This window comes from Corvus kubaryi, unplaced genomic scaffold, assembly GCF_017639235.1.
Source record: "Corvus kubaryi isolate FWS band 111438036 unplaced genomic scaffold, C.kubaryi_AGA036_p1.0 66, whole genome shotgun sequence".
NCBI lineage: Eukaryota > Metazoa > Chordata > Aves > Passeriformes > Corvidae > Corvus > Corvus kubaryi.
This window is the reverse complement of record NW_024582054.1, coordinates 19621-42214: the sequence shown is the minus strand read 5'-3', so window position 1 is coordinate 42214 and position 22594 is coordinate 19621. Positions and strand designations below refer to the sequence as shown.

General features: G+C 40.8%; 1 protein-coding gene across 5 annotated transcripts in view; it reads right to left on the bottom strand.

Moving 5' to 3' along the window:
* Window positions 1–22594, bottom strand: part of MGA (MAX dimerization protein MGA) — a 50734-nt gene that overhangs the window by 8745 nt on the left and 19395 nt on the right. Inside the window, exons 10-20 of one of the 5 annotated variants that reach the window (XM_042048268.1) lie at window positions 22193–22416; window positions 21197–21337; window positions 20709–20784; window positions 18823–19343; window positions 17038–17335; window positions 14710–15342; window positions 13827–14126; window positions 10706–12408; window positions 3913–4037; window positions 2528–2579; window positions 689–874 (exon numbers count right to left, since the gene is read on the bottom strand). In XM_042048268.1, the coding sequence (XP_041904202.1) occupies window positions 689–874; window positions 2528–2579; window positions 3913–4037; window positions 10706–12408; window positions 13827–14126; window positions 14710–15342; window positions 17038–17335; window positions 18823–19343; window positions 20709–20784; window positions 21197–21337; window positions 22193–22416 (4259 nt within the window). The remainder of the gene's footprint in view (window positions 1–688; window positions 875–2527; window positions 2580–3912; window positions 4038–10705; window positions 12409–13826; window positions 14127–14709; window positions 15343–17037; window positions 17336–18822; window positions 19344–20708; window positions 20785–21196; window positions 21338–22192; window positions 22417–22594) is intronic. The other 4 variants (XM_042048269.1, XM_042048270.1, XM_042048272.1 and 1 more) reach the window with 4 other exon arrangements.

The following is a 22594-nucleotide window of genomic DNA, read 5'->3' as shown; positions in this document are numbered from 1 at the left end:
GGAGGAACTGATTTATAAACCAGTGACACACAGAATAAAAATTTTCCTTCCCAGAAACGTGTACAAGGTTTATTTACAAATATTTGTAATCTTGAGAAAATAGGATTGAGAGAAGGCATGTGAAGTACCATGAATGCCAGCTTTCCCTAAATGCCAGTTGAAGACTGATAAACATCTTGTTTGTCCTTCCTCCAAAGGTCAGCAATTTTTAAGAAAAATCCCAAAATTATCTCCTAGTTTCTAGGTACAGCTGTTAAGCATAATTATCTGTCTACATATGTCTACCATTCATGTTTGGTTTCCTGTCCTTTACATCTTTACAAATAAGCTTTTAATGTCAGTAAAATGTCTAATGGAATGCTATCTTCTCAAGCATTAAAAAAGTAAGCCTTCAATGGATTTAAAAATTTCCTGATGTACAGAGTCAACCCCTAAAGAATTAAGACATAACCTTCCATGATTCACAAAGAATACACAGGGAGGGCTAATCCAAAAATATGCGTGCATGTCATCAAGACTAAGCTTTTAGGAATATAGATTCTTTCAGGTATTGTTCTCTTCTAGAGAGTCTTGCAGAGATGACAAAAGTTCCCTCTTCACTGGAACTCGCTTGAAGAGTTCATACTAGCATAATCACTCTGTCCAGATTAAATGATTCTCCTCCTCACTTAAGCTCCAAAATACCTACCTGCTTGAGAATGTAGCATTTGGAGACCTTAGGAAGGTTCTGCAGCCCCAAAGCTTTCTTCAGCTTGTCAAAGAGACCTCTCATTTCATTACGTCGCCGACGTTCATTTGCCGTGTGTGTCTGGCGGTAGTGAGCAAAGGCTTCTGCCTGGGACTTCAGCTTTCTTTTCCAGGTCTGATGCTTTTGCTGGAGAAGTAACCGGATTGACCAGTTTAAGTAAAGAAGGCAATGCGATGGCAGACAATGTTCAAATGCACGTGAGATTTACAGCCTTTCTACAGACACCTGAAGATTCCATGTCATGCTATCCTGCTACTATGTCTCCCCTGAAAGTTCAGAATCAGAAGCACAAGCAGTAAGAAATGAAATACTGACCAAAGAAGTGACCAACACAATCACATCAACCCTAACGGAAAAGATCGTGAGTCCCTTCTGTTCATAAGGTTTTCTTCTTGCAACACAAGGCTACATAGATAAACCACAGGATTACAACAAAATCACACGTTTGAGCCAAGTATTTTTTGTTTTTTGCTTGTCAAGAAGGTCTACTAATGAATGAAATAATTACACCAACACAAGAGACTTGAATCTTTCCTGGAGTTAAACTAGTTTGATTTCCATTTTCTTTCATAGGTTCGTATGGGTTGGTGCCAAGAGACATTGTAAGTCAGAATGTGGAAGATGGCATTGACAATTATCACCCCAGACATCCAGCAACAAACAGAATGTGGCCAAGAGCCTCTGGTTTTGAGTTTGCTTAAGTTTCTAAAAAGACTGCCAGACAATAAGCAAAATTACTGATCTCTACAGATTTAAAAGTTCGTTATGTCATCATTACTCTTCCAGGTTTTGTACAACTACGTTATTTATTTAATGGGGAAGTAATTAACGCCGTTTTTTAGATATTTTTAGGCCTGCCTCAAACCCCAGAGCATCAGTGGAAAGACTCCTCAGATTTAGTGATACTATTTCGGAGCTTGATGGCCTTAGGAGGAATCTGAAGACTTGTCTCCTGAAATCTGGCTCCTGAGAGCCATTTTGCCCTCACAGGCAGACATGAGCACAGTACAGCTGCATCTGCTCCTATGTCAGCGGTGGGTTCCTGCCAAAGGAGGGCCTTGCAATGTAAATTCCAGGGCAGAGAAGAGGATACATGGAGAAGGTGAGGCAGACAGAGAATCCTGGAACCCATCCCTGTCTCAGGCAAAGGCATACATCCCAGTCTGCTCTAATAGGTAAGACTTACACCAGGTTCCCACCACACTCAAAGCCCCACCCCACCACAGCAGGAAGCTCTAGAGCTGACGTCAAGTATATCACAGTCAGTTATGGACAGAGAAGCTGGCTTCAAAGACACCGGAAATACAGCACAAGATTCTGAAGGACTGCAGTGAGTTTTGGTTTGAAAAGATTCTGTGGTATCTTTAACTTGCCTAAACACATATTTAAACTTCTGTTTTCAGAAACCCTTCATCCAGTGCTGTGCCTCTATAATCTTACATACTGTCTTCAACACATAAAAATATTTCTTATTATTTTAAGTGTGCTATAAAAATTATTCATGCGAAGAACACAAACCCTAAGCAAACGGAGTCATAAATGAAAGGCAGATCTTCCTCCCATAAAGCTGAATCTGAAACCCACTGACGCCAGCACCAGCCCTTTTGCTTTAAGGAGATTTGGACTGAGCACCTCCCCTCCCAGCACATTTAGTTTCTTGCATTTAATCACAAGTATCTGCAAGGCAGATAAATCACATTAAGAGCTGCATGTGAGATGAAAGTTTATCTTTAAAATGGAGATGTGATACTAAAAGGAAAGAGGAGAGCAAACATATACCTTTGAATGTTTTTCTGATAATGTTTCATCCGAAGAATTAGGAGGATGGTATCTGGAAGAAAGGTAAAAAGTTTTTCCCAATGCTACTCATCTCATACACTCTATCCTCATTAACTACATTCCAGCAGTCTAGAATTGCTCATTTTTATGCCTTGAAATTAACTTTTCTGGTATAACGGCATAAAAGCAGGATACTGTTGAGTTCTCTCAAGAAAGTGAACTCTTTTCTCCAATGCCATCATCCTGGAAATAACTGAGCTGTGCTGAAAGTTGTGAAATTATCTCAGTGCAAAAGAAACTATTTCACTCTATGCTGAAGAGAATAAATTCAGCTTGTGACTGTGAGCTGCATAAAGTATCTTCTTTAATTACGTTTTGGTTCTGTTTTTAATAAACACTGATTTAATATAGACAGCAGAGTAATCTCTCCCCCACCAAGAACCACCAGTCAAAATCTTCACATTTATTACTATCCTAATATACAGTAACAGCAGCTTCCTCATATCTCAGGAGCTGCAAGAAAACAAAGAAAGCACACGTTTGAAAATTATTTTTTACAAAACACGACATCTGTTTTTCTCTCTGTGAAAGATCTTCAAAACTTAAAGCAAAGTCAACACCTAAGGATAAAAGTTGAGCTGTATCTTTAAAGGGGAGAAAAAAAAAAAAACAACAACTATCTGGTAGATAGCAGCTTTTTCAAAGTTTCTAAAAAAAATTCTACAAACAAAAAGAACTATAGATGCAACATTCCCCATTCTTTTGTTTGATGCAACTGAGAAACAGCCATGACTATCATTACATTCCTCAAGTAAGCCATGTTTTTATTTTGCCTTTGTCATTATAAATGCAAGGGCAGCAACAGTAACAAAAACAAACCAACCAAAAAAATTAAGCCAAGCTATCCAACCATGGCAGACTATATGTCAGTAAGAAAATACTTTCTTTGCTGGGGCAATGGTCCCAAAGACAAATCTTTCATTTACAGGGTCAGGGATTAACCTAATGACTTTTCCTGCCCAGAAGTCCACCAGCAAGAATAAACAAAGCTTGCAAAATCATATTGAAAACAAAGACAACCCTGCTAATTTTCAGTTTGCAGGAAGGGAGGCCATTCACTCATTAAGTTTACATTGCAAGATCCATCTCCATAAACAAAGTAATTAGAGGGGGGGGAAAAAAAAAGGCTAAGACACCTTGAAACTACTCTTAGTTCTGCCAGCACCATTCTCACAGACACTGGGAAGCACCAGTGCTGAGGAAGGCCTGACAGAAGCCTTGCTTTATGTTGCCATCACATTACACCCGTTGTTTAATGGGATCACTCGACGCCAGCCCAGCAGTAGGATACACAACTGTATGCAGTGCTCTCCAGGGGTGCTTACTTCTGGTCGGAGGGTTCGATATTAGCAGCTGTGGCCTTCAGACGGGCAATGTTAATCTTCTCTGAAAGCTCCTCCACGGTCTCAATGTCCACCTGCTCGTCATCCTCTCTGTATTCACACGCATCCTGGAACAGGTTTTGTTTTGTTTTTTTAAAATGAGTATCTACTCAGCAATAGCGCTCAGGCCAAAACAGTTTCACTTTAGTCTCAAAGGAGATTACATCATAACATTTAGAACCACCAAGGAATCAACATCTCCAGCTACACTGGCCAATAAACAGTGCTTAGCAGGGGCTTACTTTAACTGTCGCCTCCAGGAATTCCTCCCACTAGCAACTCTGTGAAATGCATTTTGGTAAGGGCAGAACCCATCTCTGTTGTTTATGCTTTTATTATGGGTGAGAGAAAAGCTTTCAGAGAGTTTTCCTGCCTTTATCTCCAAGTAAGATTAAACTGCCTTTACAACCTACTACCGTAGACTCTTTCTAATTAATTTTTTTTTACAAAATTTGAAACAGTTATCACCTTAGTAATGGTCTCTGATACCTGAGACAGGGTAAGTCAGAACATCATACAGTCAGGCTTCTTTGGATCATACAGTAAACCGCTTACATGATGAAGAGTAAGATTTTGGCTCTTTCCAAAATGCTACCAAATCATTATTTTAAGTATTTATTATATTCTGAAGAGTATGTTTTCTCCATGCTTGCCTGAGCAAGAACACTTGCTATTTTGCGAAGAGAGAGATAAAGAACAACTGCAGTTCTGTAGCAACAACAAGAGTTAAATATCAATCTTGTGACCATCTGTAGTTCCAGGTGATACCCCCCTCTCCCAAGAACACATGCCTATTCAACCAATTGTTTTGTATTATAGTTTTTAGTGAAGTTTTTTTTATTATAATCTTTGGTCTGATTACAGAATGAAGAACTCTTACTGCTTAAGCAAGAAAATGTAATTACACTTCCACTCTCTACTCTATTTCACCCAGTTCCCTGAACTATCCCGACTAAACTGTTTCAAAACTATTCAAATAAAGATAATATTTAAATCACAGAACTACTGAACAGATTATGTTGAAAATACTGCATGTACAAGAGGTAGTCGCAACACTGATCTATTCCTTTATACAAAGAGCACTTCAGATTCCTGCCTGCTCTCCTAGGTCATTCATAAACCCACCTTGATGCTGAAAGCCTCCTGATACTTTCTCTAGCTTTTCCACTTTATACAGTTTCTGTGACCCTTACATGCAAGGGATGCATACTGGTTTTGTTCAGTGGGCAGGACCACCCTGTCTAAACTACATTTGGACACCATTACATTGATGATGGGAACGTGGTCAGGCAGGGTAGTTCAAAAAAGATGCTACAACCCAGAGAGTAAGAGGAAAAACACCCCAGGAAATTCGCTTACCATAGAAACACTGTCTTAAAGCTTTTCAGTGCTGGTAAGTTATATTGGGCTAATCAAAGGGCTGATAGCAATTATCAAGCTAGAACTGCTCTAGAACTAAAACTTTCTACATGCTATCGTATTAGAAAAATGGTATTCAAAACCCAGTATGTGGCATCCTTTTCATGAAAGATGGACAAAAAAAAACAGACGTAAAAAACTCTGCAGCCCACCAAGAACTTCACATCTTTTAAGTTTACACATTCTGAATGTGGACATAGGAAAAACAAAAGTAATTCATTTTTCAGGGAACTGGGTGAAACAAAGGGAAAAATGCTTCTGGTTGGTAATCTTTCCTCTTTACCCTTGAATTCCTATCAAGACGAAAAATATCACAATCATGATCACCAGAAGTAAGTCCACTTAAGTTCTGACATTAAGAACAGCTATTCCTATATAAGTAGTGCCAACCTGCCATAGGCTGAACCTTATCCACAGCCCAGCATGATTCTTGAAGATGCTTTTGGAAGCCCTACCTTTCTAGCATCAGTCAATCCATACTACTTTCAGTCTTTCCAAACTACTTCTTGTAGTTACATAAATTCTAAATGCCTTTGAGTAGGAGTAAAACACCATATGGAATGAAGGCATAAAGAGGAGCAATACAACCCTAACAACAGAGTTCTAAAGTTGTTATGGAAATGACAGCACTTTTCCCTCTCTGCATTTCAATGTCTGGTTCTAAGCCCTCTCCTCTGATTTTTCTCTCTGTTCCTGGCAGCCTAAACCCCTATTGCTGATACCTAAAGAGCAAATTGCCTGATGGTAGAGGATCCTCAGAGACAGTGCTGAGGAAGGAGGTTTGATGACAGTGGATGTCATTACACATTACCCAAGTAAACGTAATTTCTGGAGCTGCTTTCTATGCTACAGTGTCTGCAGGTTTCACACATGGTCTGAACTAAAAGCTGAGAACATGCAAGAGATTGTTAGAACTTGTACTGACCACAAAATATATTACTTGCACTTTTTACTAAACTTACCGTTTTATAATAATTGGTAACAGTCCTTTTAATTTCAGTGTTTGGCTCACAAAAAGAATGACTGAAAAACACTTTTAAACAACACTTACAACACAGTGCCTTGCCAGACATAGAAGCTGTGTTTAGACTAGTAAGCTGAACTGTGGGACTCTTATCTGTAGCATTACAATACCAGAACCCCTGGCATGGTTTTGGCTTAAGCCAACAAGGACTCGTGAACAATTAGAAGTCTCAGTCTGTGACTTAGCCCAGGCCAAGCAGTCCTTCTCAGCAGGAACTCTGTGTGCAATCATCATGCCTTGGGGATCAAGAGCTTAACATCATCTCCCAGACCATCACACTTGAATTTGTTCAGACAGCAGGTCCTGATACTCATTAGTCTGCTTCTGTAGATATCCCCAGAAGGTTTTATTCACATCACCAAACCCACAATGATTCACCATCCTAAGCCTCTCTTGATGCAACTCAGGGTAGGAAATGAAAAAGGGCAAAGATACCATCCCAGGAAGCTTCTTTCTGTTGAGCAGAGGAGACTAGAAAAGTCTCAAAGTCAAGGACACAAAGTCAGCACAAGGTAAGAAGGTAATCTGAAGGGCATTGATGTGCGAAACTAAGAACAATTAACCAGTGTGGAAAAAATATGCTAAAAAATAAAACAGTAATAGCTACTACAGCTAGGTAGCAATCATCCTGACTCTCACTGGAGTTCTCTGAGGTTTCAAATGGCCATCTCCTGAGCAACTAAAACCAGTACACATTCCAAACTAATAGAAACAGAGCTGTCTTAAGTATTTCCACTAAACAAAACTATTAGAGGACATGCACGTAACTCTTTGCGTCTTTGTTTCCACTAAGTTAATGAAGCAGATAAACATCCTCTACTAGCCTGTTTATGTGCTCTGACTTCATCCAGTCTGACAAACAATACCAGTGCAATCTGTCTTGTAAGCACTACACTGAGGAAAGAGTACATCCCAGTGAAAAATAACAGATTTAAATCCAAAACTGATTTCTCCATTAGGCACTGACATGCTAACTCAACTTGCAGGCAACAGAGATTAATAAATCCAAATTCCAGACAGGTTTTTACAGTCCTCTGAGATCTCATTCCTCAGCTTTACTGCTCTAGAACCAAGGCTAGCTTATCATATTTGCGTGAGCTTGTGGTGAAGACATACCCTTAGACAGCTTTCCAAACCATGCTAGTCAAAACCTGCGCAATACATTTCTTCCAAAACAAACATTTCTTACAATATCTAATAATTACTCTTTTGCTTCATCAGCCTTTAGCAGGATGAAAGAAAATACAATTTTCAAACATCAACCTTGATAACAGACTACTCTGTGACCTAGACACTATTGTTGGTTTACCAACAAATTCCTAAGACTTATGTCTGGAAAGTCCATCTGGCATCAGGAATGAATTAACTGCAAGTCTCAAAACTTGGTGATAACTCTGCTCAAGTTATTGAAGGACATAGGACATATGAAACTGCTACCACCTGATGGAAGACAAGAGAGCAACAATTTCGTTTTCAATTTAAAAGAACTTCCAAAAATAACATCTGTGTTCAGTTTTGTCACTTCATACAGCTGAGATGCTATCATCTTGTCTGAGAACAGTGAGCTGGAATATGAACTGATTAGTCTGTTTTTCTGGAAGTGGAAGAGATTCTCTAAAAGCCAGAGTTGTTCACTTGGCTATCATGGAATAATAGAATATCCCAAGTTAGAAGAGATCATCGAAGTCCATCTCTTGGCCCTGCACAACATCATCCCCAAGAATCACACCATGTGCCTGAGAGCATTGTCCAAACTCTTCTTGAATTCTGTCAGTCTTGGTGCTGTGACCATTTCCCTGGGGACCCTGTTCCAGTGCCCAACCACCCTCTGGGTGAAAAACCTTTTCCTAATATGCAGCCTAAACCTCCCCCGAGACTCAGCTTCATTCCATTCCCTTGGGTGCTGGCACTGGTCACCACAGAGAAGAGATCAGTGCCTGCCCCTCTGTTGGGGCTCCCCGCCCCGGTGTGGGGTCCAGGGGGAGGAGACCCTGGAGTAGAGGCACGGCCTACGGGATTTTCCTACTCCCTGGTCAATCCTGTTCCCATTGGTTATTTTGTGTTCCCCTGCACAGAGAGGACCCTGGGGATCCCGATTGTGCCGGTTCTTCGGCAGGACCCCAGCCATGCAGCTGGAAAATAAAGATCTCTGAAACATCTATCAAGAATTGGTCCTTATTTCTTTCCACGGGCCTCGCTGTCTACATGTCGCAGAAATCCCCGCTGCAACACCCCTCCTTTTCCCCTCATGAGGAAGCTGCAGACTGCAACGAGGTCTCCCCTCAGTCTCCTCCAGGCTGAACAGACCAAGTGACCTCAGCCGCTCCTCATATGGCTTCCCCTCCAGGCCCTTCACCATCTTCATTGCCCTCCTTTGGACAATCTATAATAGTGTCTTTTTTATATTGTGGCACCCAAAGCTGCACCCAGGACTGCAGGCGAGGCTGCCCCAGTGCAGAGCAGAGCGGAACAATCCCCTCCCTTGCCCAGCTGGCGATGCTGTGCCTGATGCCCCCCAGGACACGCTTGGCCCTCCTGGCTGCCAGGGCACTGCTGGCTCATATCCAACTTGCCATAGATGAGGACCCCTAGGTCCCTTTCCCATGGCACTGCTCTCCAGCCTCTTGTTCCCCAGGCTGTTTGGACACCCAGGGTTGTTGCCCTGTCCCAGGTGCAGAATCCAGCACTTGTCGTCATTCAACTTCATACGGTTGGTCTCTCTGCGGGGCCTCTCTACCTTTGAGAGTCAACAGCTCCTCCTGGCTTAGCTTACTTAGTATCCCTTCCAGTCCTGTGCCCAAGTCATTTATGAAGATGTTGAAGAGCACAGGGCCAAGGATGGGAGCCCTGCAGAACCTCAGGAGTGACCAGTCCCCAATCTGCTGTTATCCCATTCACTATCACCCTTCATGCCCAATCTGTGAGCCAGTTGCTTGCCCATTACATGATGTGTTTATCCAGCTGAGTGCTGGACATTTTGTCCAGAAGGATCCTGTGAGACAAAGTACCAGAAGTTTTACTGAAATCCAAAAAGATTAAATCAACTGGTTGCCACTGGTCAGCAAGGTGGGTAACCTCGGGGACCTTCCTAACTTGCTCCTTGAGCAGCTGGAAGTCTGCTCTCCTCATATCCACAGCTGAAGTTTTGCTGGCACTTTTCCTCCTGCCACCAGAGATTTGAACTCAATTGTTTCATGGCTGCCATGGCCAAGACAGCAGACAATTGCGATTTCACTCACAGGCGCCTCTCTGTTACCAAGCAGCAGTTCAAGGAGGGCACCATTCCCAGCTGGTTCCTGTAGCACCTGTACCAGGAAGTTATTGCCCAGGTGTTTTAGGAATCTTCTGGACCTGTTTGTACCAAAGAACTCTGATTTTCAACTCCAAGAGGAGTACATTAACACAAAAGAACTAAAAGAATTCTATACTTTCAAAATCCTGAAGACACAAACATTATCTCTCCTACTTTAAATTTGTCTGTTCTTCAACTCTTCTCCAGCTTAACCCTTCTCTTTCCACTTGTATCTCATCCTGAGAAAAGGCTTGATTCATATGTCCATTTGACTGATTCATGAAACTACAGTTTTGTAATTTTAAGTAACAATGCACTGTTTCTTAAGTCATGTAGTGATACGTAAGAAGTAAAGGAATTACACATTGGATTGCTTTATTTTAATTTTTGGGTTAAATTTGATGAGAATTTTATGAGCATTAAAATCTGAACATAACTACACTAACTACAAAGTTTTACCCTTATTCTGTGACTTTTGGAGCAATTTGTTTTCTATCAAATAAGGAATGACAGCTTTCACATACTATTTAAATGTATTATTAACTTTAAAAATGAATTTAAGGATGGATTCAAACATTCCTTCCAGATATAAATGTTAATTAAGACTACGAAAACTAAATAGAAGAAAACACCTTAAAGTAACAGAAATACTACACTGGCCACTACATTTTTGGATCATTAAGTCACATTTCAAGTAACCAAGTTATTTGAGTAAATATCGGAGGAAGACAACCTGCAACAGTTTTATTACAGATGGCTCAATGTAACTCCTGTTATCTGAAAAACAGGCAATTTCTACAAGGCCACTACTACCTAAAAAAAGCATGCAACTAATAAAAGACATTTCCATTTGGAACCCAATTTACACTTCCTAAAGAGACTGAAGTCCAAAACACAAACATCATATTCTGTCTTGCAAATCCATGGGTTATGACACATTAGTCAGGCAATTAAAAAAAAAGTGTATATATATATCCTTCCATAGAAAGTTAAATGCTTACCACTTTTTCAACATCTATTTCCTCTTCACTTGCGGAGTCAGAAGCACCATCCAGCATCTCATCAGCAGAATCATCAGTTTTATCATCCTCTTCTTCCTCCTCCTCATCTTCCTCTTCATCCTCTTCCATATCATCAGCAGTTATATCAATAGTGGGCATGTAACCCTTTCTGTGTGCCCTCTGTTCTGGTGCTGTCAGGAAGTTACTTTTCTCTGATGTATCAGCTTGGCCATCCACTTCACTTCTATTTTCTAAAGGGGGTACAATGCTAGATATTTTGCTCCAAGAACTGTTGACATGTGTTAGAATATCGTGGCCTGTTTTCATTTCTTCCAGAGAATCAAAAGCAGCTCGTTCTTTGCTGTTACTGCCTTCCTGCTCAGCTATGTTTCCTTTGCTGTCCTCAGTATCGACTGTATGCTTCTCTCCTGAAGCATTATCCTGCCCTTTTGCAGAACAAACTTCAGGCCTACTTCTTGTTTTCCCTCCTATGTTTTCCACTTCTATAGAGCTCTTGTACTCCCTCCTTTCCATACCTGGCTGTGAAGCATCACCCTGGCATTCTTGTTTGTTCTGAAACAGTTCAGTCTCTCTCTGTTCCTCCTTGATCTTCAGCTGTATATCTTGCTCTTGTTGACTATGCAACTGTCCAGAACTTGCTCTGTTGTCCTCCCCCATCTGTGTCTCTGCATCTCCTTCCTCCTCTTTTACTGGTTTCTCTTCATGTTCAGCATGTGTTTGTTCCTTCCCACGGTTCTTCAACTGGGCAGTCTCCTGATTCTCAAGACTCTGTGAATGTGCATTATTATCCAGAGGAGCAACTGAAGACTGATCTGATGACCCACAAAGAGTTTCAGAGTTAGCTGAAACTGCCTCCACAACAGTTTCGGAACTGACAGAACCCTCTTTCTCTTCAGAACCCCCTTTTTCTTCCTCATCATTTGGCTTCTCGCTGATGTATGAATGGTCAGATGATACAACATCTGCAGAAACATCATGCTGAGAAGAAAAGCTATCATCACAAGAACTCTCTAGCACCTTTGAGTTCTTCTCCACCATCTCTAATGTAGTGGAATTTGTACCACCACTAGGTGTGACTGTGCCAGATGCTGACTCCTCAACAGCATTCACCTGGTTAATCGACAACTCATTTTCTTCTTGTTTCCCATCTGGCACTGTGACCTCAGACTCTGTAACTTCAGGGTCACCTGAGCATGGAGCCTTCCCATTCTCCTTCTGCTGAGCAGCACCTGAGTCCTCTTTCTTGCATATTTTCCTGTAATCCTTCTTCATCTGAAGAGATGCAAAATGGTGAAGAATAGAGTTGGGCACAGTCTTCTGTCCTGGGAGCTGAAGTAAAGCAAAACTTCCGGACTGTAAAGGTATGAGATTAGCAGTGGTGGCTGGCAGACCACCTGAGCTGCAGGTTATTTTAGACTCGGAGGCTGCTTGGTTTGGGACATTGCTGGCAGCAGAGGAGGAGATCCTCAGAGTCAGAGTGCCTGCCTGTGATACAAAACTTGTTACTGAAGGAAGAAGAGAAGATGCTTGAGTGGCTGGGTTGGATGGGGGGGATAACTTGGGTACTGCAGTTTGTACAGCTGAATTTGTGGCAGGAGAAGTGGAAGAGACAGAGGAATTGGGAGAAACAGGTGACTCAGGAGGCTTAGAAGGCGCAGGCAACCGGATTCCTACAACAGATCCTGTGAGGAAAACAAAACATCAACTGAGACTTTCTCGAAGCAACTTTTTTCTTTCAGTTTTAATGTTTGATGCTGTACTAAAAGCAGACACCACTCCCAAGGATCATAATGGAATCAGGCGTTTGACCACAAGTTCTCAGTGGAAAAGTTGGTCCTGCATAAAGACATACAAATTTCAATTTTTTTAAGTAACACCCCAATAAAACCAATGAATTGGCCCCTCTAAAACTAACAGATTTAATGCCAAGTTCTAGCATTAAGCTTTTTAATCAAAAAAGACACAGCATTGAAAGTCCTGCATTTTACTTTCCCATTTATTGGAAAACAGGGAAATTGGGGTTTTGCAAAATAAAAAAGTAAAAAAATAGTATTTAATTTTAACTTTTTTTCTCTCAGAAAAAGACTTGCAAAGAAAAAAACTACGTCAAAATTACAAAATTATACCACCATCTTTTTCACCTTTATGAACTCTTCTGCAGTGTTTCAACACTCCGTAAACAGGGAAGAAAAATATTACTAATGGCAACTAGTCTCTCTTGTTCAGCAAGAGCCTCAAAACAGAAAGAAATGAAATAAATTTGTTGACTGATTCTTTACTACACCTCATGCTCAAACCTCAACGAAAGCTCAGCATTGTTTTCTCTCCTCCCCAGAGTTTTATCTACTGTGCTTGCTCTCGCTCTCCCTTCCACCCCACTCTATCTCCCTCTCTTTGAGGTGTGTTTTGATACAGAGAGAACAGAAGAAAAGGTCCTACTACAGAGTAAACATGCATTTAAAGTACATTTGGGTTAGAATTTACAAATACTTACAACAGCATACCCAACCTGCAATTTCTAACTCTTCCAACCCTGTCTTCAACTGTGCACTACAGAAACAGCTGAAAATCACACTTATTTTTCATCTCACACTCTTAAGGAAGAAAAAACCTGGCAATTTTGTACTGTAATGTAAAATTTCATCTGAGTATCTTCTGTAAACACACTAACCAACCTGAAAACCTAACAAAAACAGAGCAGCACATCCAACAAAACATGGGTAACAGGTAATTCTTTTTAAGAGAATCTCCAACAAGAATTATTTTTGAATCACCAGGTCGAGTGTCTCTTAAGTTGGGACAGTACGATGGACACGGCTTCATTGCCACACACACACACAGGCCCTTTTACTTGCTGCAAAGAACTCCCGAATTTTGGTGACTTAGCTATTAACTGCACTTTCTGAATATTATACACATGGTATTTAAGTTGCACTGCATCTGAATAATTACACTATGTTCTTCAACTACTCACACAGAACCAAATTAGACCCTGTTCAATTACTTTCAGCAGGTGAAAGGAGCATCACAAAGATATGTCTCCTTGTTCATTTCTGAGTAACACACTGGTCAGTCATGAAGGAAGCACTGGACTTTGTACCTGGATTGCGGAGCATCACTGGCTGCACACTGGGCTGGGCACCCGCAGCTCGAACCTGCTGCAGGGGAACAAGCTGAATGATCTGCCCATTGGGATGTCTGAACAGGTTCACAGCCCCAGGGCTCCTGAGAGGCTGAAGGACCATCCTCTGCCTCTGTGCCAGCTGCGTGTTGTTCAGCGGTCGCAGTGCAGAAGGTGCCTGGTGCACTGGAATCAGCAGCAATCGAGGTCCAACACGTTTGTCTGTTTCAGGAGCTATCTTTGGGGGAGTCTTACTTGCAGCTTGTGGAACAGCATCGTCTGAAATATTTTAACAAATTACATAAAAATCAGTTTAAGAGACTGCCTACTGATCAGGCATTATTCTTAATAAATACAAATGCAAATATTTTGCAAACAACTGAATCTCAAGTTTATTTGAAGGCAAGTTTTACTCTTTATTCACAGAACGCATAGAACCAACCAGGTCAGAAGAGTTTTGGGTTTTTTCTATGTAGTTCCACTGACATTTCTCAAGCACGACACAGGAAGAGTAAATCCATACCTAATTCCTGGACTCCATGCCAACCATGAAATTCTAGCAGTTATAACTGTGCTATACATTTCTATAGGTCAAGGAATGGTGTGAGGCTTCCAGCTCACTTCATAGCAGTCACTGACCAGATAGTTACATTTTTTCCCTTCTCTACCAGTTCAGGTTGGAATACAAAAAGCAACTTAAGAGATGACATTTCTTATCCTGCTTTGGAAAGGGGGACGAGGCAAGTGAATCCGTATTTAAATTGAAACCAGTTGCAGACTGTATTACAGCTATGAAAAGAGGCAGAATTAATAAAAAAAAAGCATTTAGAGTAATAACCCAAAGCACCTAAGCATTCATTACCTCTTTTTGGGTTCTGTGGAGGACTTGAATTGACTCCTGACAGTATCACTGGAACAGAGACAGCAGAGGAAGTTAGTGTGGTCACCACAGGTGTAGCTGCTGCAGCTGTTGTTAGTACAACTGTCGAAGTGGATGTTGTGACAACAGGACAAGTAACAGTTGGTGGTGTTACTACAATTTTTGGGAATGACGTAGCTGCTACTGCTGCAACCACCTCTGTTGTTTTTGTTGTGTTCACAGCAGCAGTAAGAGTGGTGGATGGAGTAGTACAGGTGCTGATTCCAGGTGTTGCAGGAGCAGCTGTGACTGTAATTGCAGGAGGAGAGCAGGGAAGTTCACCAGCTTTTGTCTGGTTAGGAGTGGACACAGTAGATGCTGCTACACTGCTGCTTTCCACAGCAACTGGAGAAATGGTGCTGGCCGTAGTGACCCCAGGAAAGACTGTGCACTGAGCTGGAGATAGCACTGAAGGAACCACGGGAGCAATGACCGTGATCGGTGTGGGCTTGATACTGAGCAACTGTCGCCTTGAGGCAGGCTGGCGTGTGCTCGCTCCAGGAATCTTCTGCTGTAGAGCTCCTGCTTTGTTTATCACAAACTTGGTAAACACACCACCAGGTGAGGGTCGGGCAGCTGCAAATAAAAACTTGCAGGTCAAAATTTCAATAGATTTCCTCTTCGTCGTTCATGAGGTGCTACAGTTGTAATTTCAGCATGAATTTGAGCCTCCTTTTTCTATGTACCTTACAATTAAATCAAAACCTTTATGGCAGTCCTGGATATGCCTTACATGTTAGAAATATGTCTGCCTTATTCCACTACTATAGCTCTTTACTGCATTTCTTCCCAGACACACAAAAGAATCAGGTCTTGAAGGCTTGTTCTTCATTGTGAAACTATGGACAATCCTAACTAACAGTGCAGGACAACAAACACCTAAATGAAACAATGAGTTCCAATTATTCTCTAAACCTCAAATTCTTTGTGTAACAGCTTGTGTCATCTTCCCCTTTTTATTGCTTCTTGGTTTTCATCCCCTTCTACTGTATTCGTCTTACACAGCCACAGGGGAAAGGGATGGGAGGGATACAGAGTTTCCCCTTCTAACTGCAGCAACATTCAGACTGCACACTGGATGGAACAAATTTAACTGATGGAAATTAATCACCGTGAGGAAGATCCTTTACCTCATCCCTTGCTCTCCAAGGGACCAGAATTTACTGCATTTACATCACTCCAGATGCCTACAGATGAGTACAACAGCACTGAGATTATGGAGCAAGCCCAATTTAAACACTGCAGTTATTTATGCATACAGCATGTCTACCCCAGACTATGCCAGAACTGATACTTTTTACTTAAATCACTATGCAGCAATGACTTCACCCATCAATGAAACACAGCCAGCTCTTTCAAATTGCATAAACACACGAAACAGCAAGTTTTATTACATGACAAGAAAAACAACACACCCATTTACGTAGCAATGAAAATTTAGGCAGTAAGAAACAAAATAATCAATCAGAAATTAAAGTTTTTCCAGGACACAGGTAACATCCTTTTCCCTTGCAAAGCTTCTTCAGATCTTTAAATTATGTGCGGGATTATGTGGATAGGTACTAGACTTCTTTTTTTAAACTCATGCAAAATGTAATAGTTAAAAGGCAACTTCCTCTCCTTCCATGCTGGGGTAACCATTTCAGTACCAACTCAGACAAACAAGTAACTCATGCATCTTCCAATCTTTTGTTTGTTTTTTTTTTTTGAACTCAAAGTGCTAAGTCCAACCCTGTTTAGCTTGTGAAATCCAATGAGATTAGAGGCTGGCGTGGTTATTGGCTGCACACCTGTTGATTCGCTAATCCAGATTTGGACCATCTTGTCTTTCACTGCTGCTTCACACATCTTTGGTGGTCACAAGAATTATGAGTGCAACATCAGCAGAAAATCTAACAGCGAAGAACCATGTATTAGTGATACTCATTTGAAGTTAATCTGTGTTTGATGAAAAGCAATTAAAAATGATAGTAACGGAACTCCAAACAAAAATCCCGGTTAATATCTGGCGAGTCTCCATCCACTCTCGCCTCTTGAAAATATGCTCTAGCAGCATTAATAAAACAACTAATAGTCAACATCTGTAATCTTACTCTGAAGTCAACATAAAACTTTCGCTTTAAAGAGGTTATTTATTGCAGAGGCATCTTAGGCAGGCAATGCAGCCAAAGGCAGCATGCACCGTTGCACAGAAATCAACATTAATGCTGTACGCTCACTCTGTACTTCAGCTTCACGCAATTTAAAACACAGTAATAAGTTCCAACCTACCTATCTGTCTCTGTGCTGGGACATGGGTTTTCAGAGTCGTCTCTGTGGGGGTTGAAGTAGTGCTGGTGGAAGATGTAGTTTTAGGAGCTGATGTTGTGCGCCCCTGGACTGATGGTGTCCCAGAAGCAGGTGTTTTAGCACTGGGTGCTACCTTGGAGATCACAGTACTGAGGGCTGCGATATCAAGTACTGTGGGCTGCAGCCTGCCTGTGATATAAGCTGCTAGCCGACTGGCAGGATGTAATGCCCCCATCTGTCCCAAAAGCAGTTTGGCCTGAGGATACCTTTTATCATTAACCTGAAAAAAGGGGAAAAGGGAAACTTTGTGAAAAGAATGCTAATTCACCACTTCTGGAGAGGTGTTTCATTCCATGGGACTCTTAAATGTCCTTTTCAAAAACCATTGCAATTCAGAATGGGAATTCATGATTTCCTTATTGCCCAGGAGAACTTCAAACAACTCTTGTTTTATCTTTGTAATACAGATTTTAAATGCTGCTCAGACTCTGACATAAAACCAGAGAGTCCAAGGAACATGTGAAATCACTAAAATTAGCTAAGAGTGAAGCTAGCATCTGTTTCTCCTATCCCTTACTTATACTGTAGTAGTCCTGAATAAAAATAGGTTCCCTAACTTAAGGACAACTTTGGATAAAATTCTCAAACCTAATTAAGACCTAGCATCACAAAAGAAAGAATACTGATGACATATACATTGAGACAAAACTCTAAAGAGCTTGTAAAAGCTGTACTAACTTTTTCCTTATCCACACTGTTGTTTGATACTGTAATTAAGGTATGATGAGCTCACTAACTTCGAATTTCAAGTTGTAGTGGTAATGGACTGCACAGGAAAAAAAAACAGAACATCTTTCTGCATGTCAGGCTTTATGCCTAGTGGACAATGCAAAGTTTTGGTAGTGCTGCATTCTGCTTTCAAACTGTTTATTAATACCTTCTAAAAGTCAAATGCATTTAACACACTACTAAAATAAACAGTAGCTTTTATGGATCAACTTTTACTGAAGGTAAGAAATCTCCTAATTTTTTTCTCTCCACTAGTTTCTCTTTCTGAGAGTGTAACATCTGAAAAGTGTCATGAAAATATATTTTACTCTCATTTTCGGTTTTCCTGAAAGTGGTTTTACTATAATCACAAATAGCTATGATGGAAAAAGATCTTCACCCTAACCCTGCGGTTCCTACTACTAATTCTTACCACCAAGCCAGCAACACAAAACTGCAGGGAAAAGAGCCTTTGAATTTAGGATTATGAAGTCTCTTGATGAAAAACATATATTCTACAAAGAGGATTCAGGATGCTAGTGAAGATTAACAGTAAGCTGTAGCAAAAAGCAATTTAATGTTTACATTTTCGTTTTAAAGTTTTGTCCCAGTGTATACTTCGACAGAAAATATTCTTTTTGTGGACTCATACAGTCATTCACTTAGAAGCATTATGTGTCAAATGCACCTTCATGGGGTTCTAGAAAGACTTAAAAAGATCCTGAGAGAGATTCCGCACTTGGGTCAGCAAGACCCAAATTACCAAAAAGACAAGTTAAACCATCAGATTTCAGAATTCCAATCCGATTTCTTGTTATTGAGTAAATCTTGAAAGGGACAAGCTTATGGAGAGGAATGCCACCAGATTCTAAGAACTCCTGTCCAGACAGGCACAAGACTATGTAGACAAATTAAAGAGTGTTCTCCCCTTCAAGGAGTTCTGGGATAGTACTGGATGAAGATGCATCTAATCTCCACAGTAAAGGCAGAGGGACCCACCTGAATCAAGCCCGAGGGGCTCGTATTAGCTTTGCATTTGTAGACAACCAGCTTTCCCGCAGGAGAAACCCCTGCATAAAAAGGCAAGCCTTTGCCCCAATGCAGCTTCTCCCGCAGTTTGTCCACTGGCTCTGCCCGCATGACCTTTACATTTTCTGAGTTATTGCATGATGCCACTGCGCTATCAGGAATCTCCAAGACAGGGATCTCAGGCTTCTCGTCCTTGTGCTGGTAGGACGGCACTGAAATTTTCACTTTGGAGGAGCAGACAGAAGGATGGTTCTCATCCTGGGCCTTGTATTCCGAAGCCAATTCAATAATGAAGCTACCCACTTTGAGGCACTGTGGCGCGTTACTGTTGATATGCTGTGATAAGATGGTCAAGATCTTATTGTGATCTTCCTCCAAGTTGCAGTCAGAGATAATCTCGATAAGTTTGGTTGGTTCACCTCGAGTGGTGTGATGAACATAGGAGGTGGAGAAAGAGTCCCCCTCACTACGGGAAGACCACCAGCTTTTCTCTGAGAAAGAATTGAAATAGATTTCTGCAATACTATGGCATTTAATCACCTGGATAGTCAAACAATTTCATTCTGCCCACACCTCCACCCTTGTCTCAGCTCAGCTGTAGGCCAACAGCAAGTAAAAGAACTGTTCAAAGCATCACCTCCCCTTGTAGAGCTTCACAAGCAAGCCAAAACTCACTGCAAAACTAATGTAATTATTTCTCACGGTTCAATCCCTGCAGCCATACCACGTCAGGTTGTATCCCATTGCATCACAAGCTAAACAAAGCTGGGTTGTTTCAATACATAGGTAGAAGTTCTCCAAACACACCAACACAGTAGAAAGCATCACTGGTTATTCAAGAGATGGCACTTTTCTCTTGGAGTCAGAAAAGCACCCGTGTCCTATAATGGCATGAGAGGACACACAGCTAGCAGAACTGTCTTTTGCACAAGATGTGTGAACAGAAGCATGACCTTTGATGTCATTAGAGATACAACGTCCCTTTTTGCAAAACTGTAAGGATGTTGAGCCCTGTGTCCTGGCCATTTTAATTTCACCTACCAATGCATTGGCATTTTCAACTAACTGTATTATTTTTCCATTCCCATCCTTAAATGTAGAGTGTGCTGTTGTATTCATTAAACAGTAAAAAAATAAGCTCAAAAAGGCAGATATAGTTCATTAGCAGATGACATAATGCCTCTAGTAAATGTCTCATTTTAAGGCTTGTAACATGATTTGGGCCGCTTCAGACTGAAAGAGAACACGGATGTCTAGCCTACTTCTTCATGAACTAGAAACTCAAACCCAGTATCTGTAACATAGCAAAACTTCAATCTTTCAACTTGAACTGAACAAATTCAGTTATCAAATAATTCCAAATAAAGCCCAGGCACTTCCTTGTCCCATACAATTCTATGTCAAGAATATGAGGATCCCATCCTCCCAGTACTACTTGGATATTTAATTTTTCAGTAACTACAAAGTAATAGTAAAGAAAAGAAGAGGGAAAAAAAAATACCCAGACAAAGCAAAACCATTCATCTCCATTTCTTCCCAAGTACCTAATCAACTCTCTTGAAGACAAGTGTCGTGCAGTTTTATCTCTTATTGCTAAACAAGCTGCTGCAGCACAGGTCATTTTACACTTAGAGCAGCAGCAAGTACTGGATATTTAGTCTGCTGTACCTCCATGTGCCTCCCTCCCCCCCAGCTGCTAAGAGAACTGTATGCATATCATAAGATTTTTATTAACAACTGTAGTAACTCCCCCAGCAAACAGACTTCTGTTTCATCAGTAGCTACTTTTTTCAAGAAATACCACAAAAACGTGTAACTACCAAGAGGTCGAATTATACTCACGACTCAGCTCTTACCTTTGGATTTATTAGTGTCTTTGTCTACCTCACAGGTTGCCTTCACAGGAGGCTGAAGCTCTGGTTCATGCTCCTGCTGGAGGAAAGAAATGCAAGGAAATATTCACCCTATACATCTCACTTCCACACTAAAAATTACAGCACAAAATGAACTAGTTCACCCCAAATCATAAATATATGCTGTGTTTGACAATGTTACAGGTTTCATCTTAGAAGGGCTCTATTAACAATGAACATTTAAGCCTTACATAATAATGTACTTGTGGCAGCCAGGCATTTCCCCAGATGAGACAATGTGTAGCACAGTAACAGCGTAAGTTTACCAGCACTGCAAAGCAATTTAGGCTCCAGCTTCCACAGCCCTACCACCATCAAATGCAAGTCAAGCCCTCATGTCATGTAGGAGTTTCTGGGGAAAAAATTACTTAAACATTTTCAATATTTCTGCCTGCTCTATAATACACACTAGTTACAGTATAACTTCGTACCTTTACACTACAACTCTGTGAATCATTTTTGTCTTTTTGCTGCTTTTTCTCCTCTCTCCTGTGTGCATAGGCTCGCACCCTTGCACAAGTCATCAAACTTTCAAAGTACATGTAGACAGGATCCTTGTCCTCCTCTCGAATCTAAAAGAAAAAAAAAAAATAGACAAAAACTTCTCCTCTCTGTTCGAGATGCACATTGGATTCACGGAACAGCTTTGCTTTCTAACAACACTTCAACATAATTGCTTCAATAGTAAGAGTCAGAGAAAAGTCCAGCATTTAAAGCTAGATCTCCCCTCTCAGTATCATCACATAGTCCAGTCTGCCACCACCAGCCTCCAAAAATTAAAAAAAATTCTTCTAAGTGAAGAAACAAATCCTAATTGTCATGCATTGTTTAACATTATCTGGTATACATTAAATAACTACTCTGGTATGTTTGTTCTTCAGATATAACTACACTCAACTCTATGGCTGTTTTTCCTCTACTGCTGTTGTTGCTTTTTTCTGATGCTAAGGTGAGAGGAGACACAAAGCCAGATTCTTAGAACACTGGCAGTGAAACCTCAAGGACAAAAAAAAAAAAAATTACAGAACTACACTGAACACACTATGTCTGTATCCAAACATTTTTTGCATGTAATTCATACTTAGATAGGCTACATTATGTAGCTAATTACTTTTATAAATATTACAGTACTAATAATAATCTCGACAAAAATAGCATATAATACTGTATTTTTAAATGAGGCTATTAGTGAACCATAATCACTTTCCACCATCTCCATATTGCTACAGTAAATTCTCAACAGAAGAGGGACATAGTTAAAGATTTGTATACAATCAATTCATCCTAGCTTATCAACACACCTATGGGCAGTCAGTCCTAGGCTTTCACCTCAAACTTCTCTAGAATTGCCTAGCACAGAAGCTTTTGGCAGTATTTGTTTTAATTTTCAGTACAAAGAAAAACATGCATCTCTTTTTTTCTCTTACCACTGGATTGGGTCTAGGAGTGTACATTCTGCCTGGTTTTGTTCCACTGGAAGATCTGTTCTTACTAGAAAGCAAGACCTCTGGGTTGGGCAGTACCATAGATTTAACTGGTTCAATAACAGATGGTGTTGGGACATAAATTGGCTCTGGATCTACTTCACCTTCTACTTTCACCCACAATGGACAATTCCTAACAGGTGGTTCTGGCTCTGAGTCACAGATAGCTGAAAAAAAGAGAGAAAACCAAAAATTACTTACAAGTGAAACACCATCTATCACAGCAGTAACAGAATTTTTTGTTTGCGTTTGAGGTCTAGCCATGCAGCTAGTTCAAACTGCCAGAAAATTCTGCTGGTTGCTTTTCTTGCCTCAAATTCTAGTCGAAAGTGACTGGGATTTGTC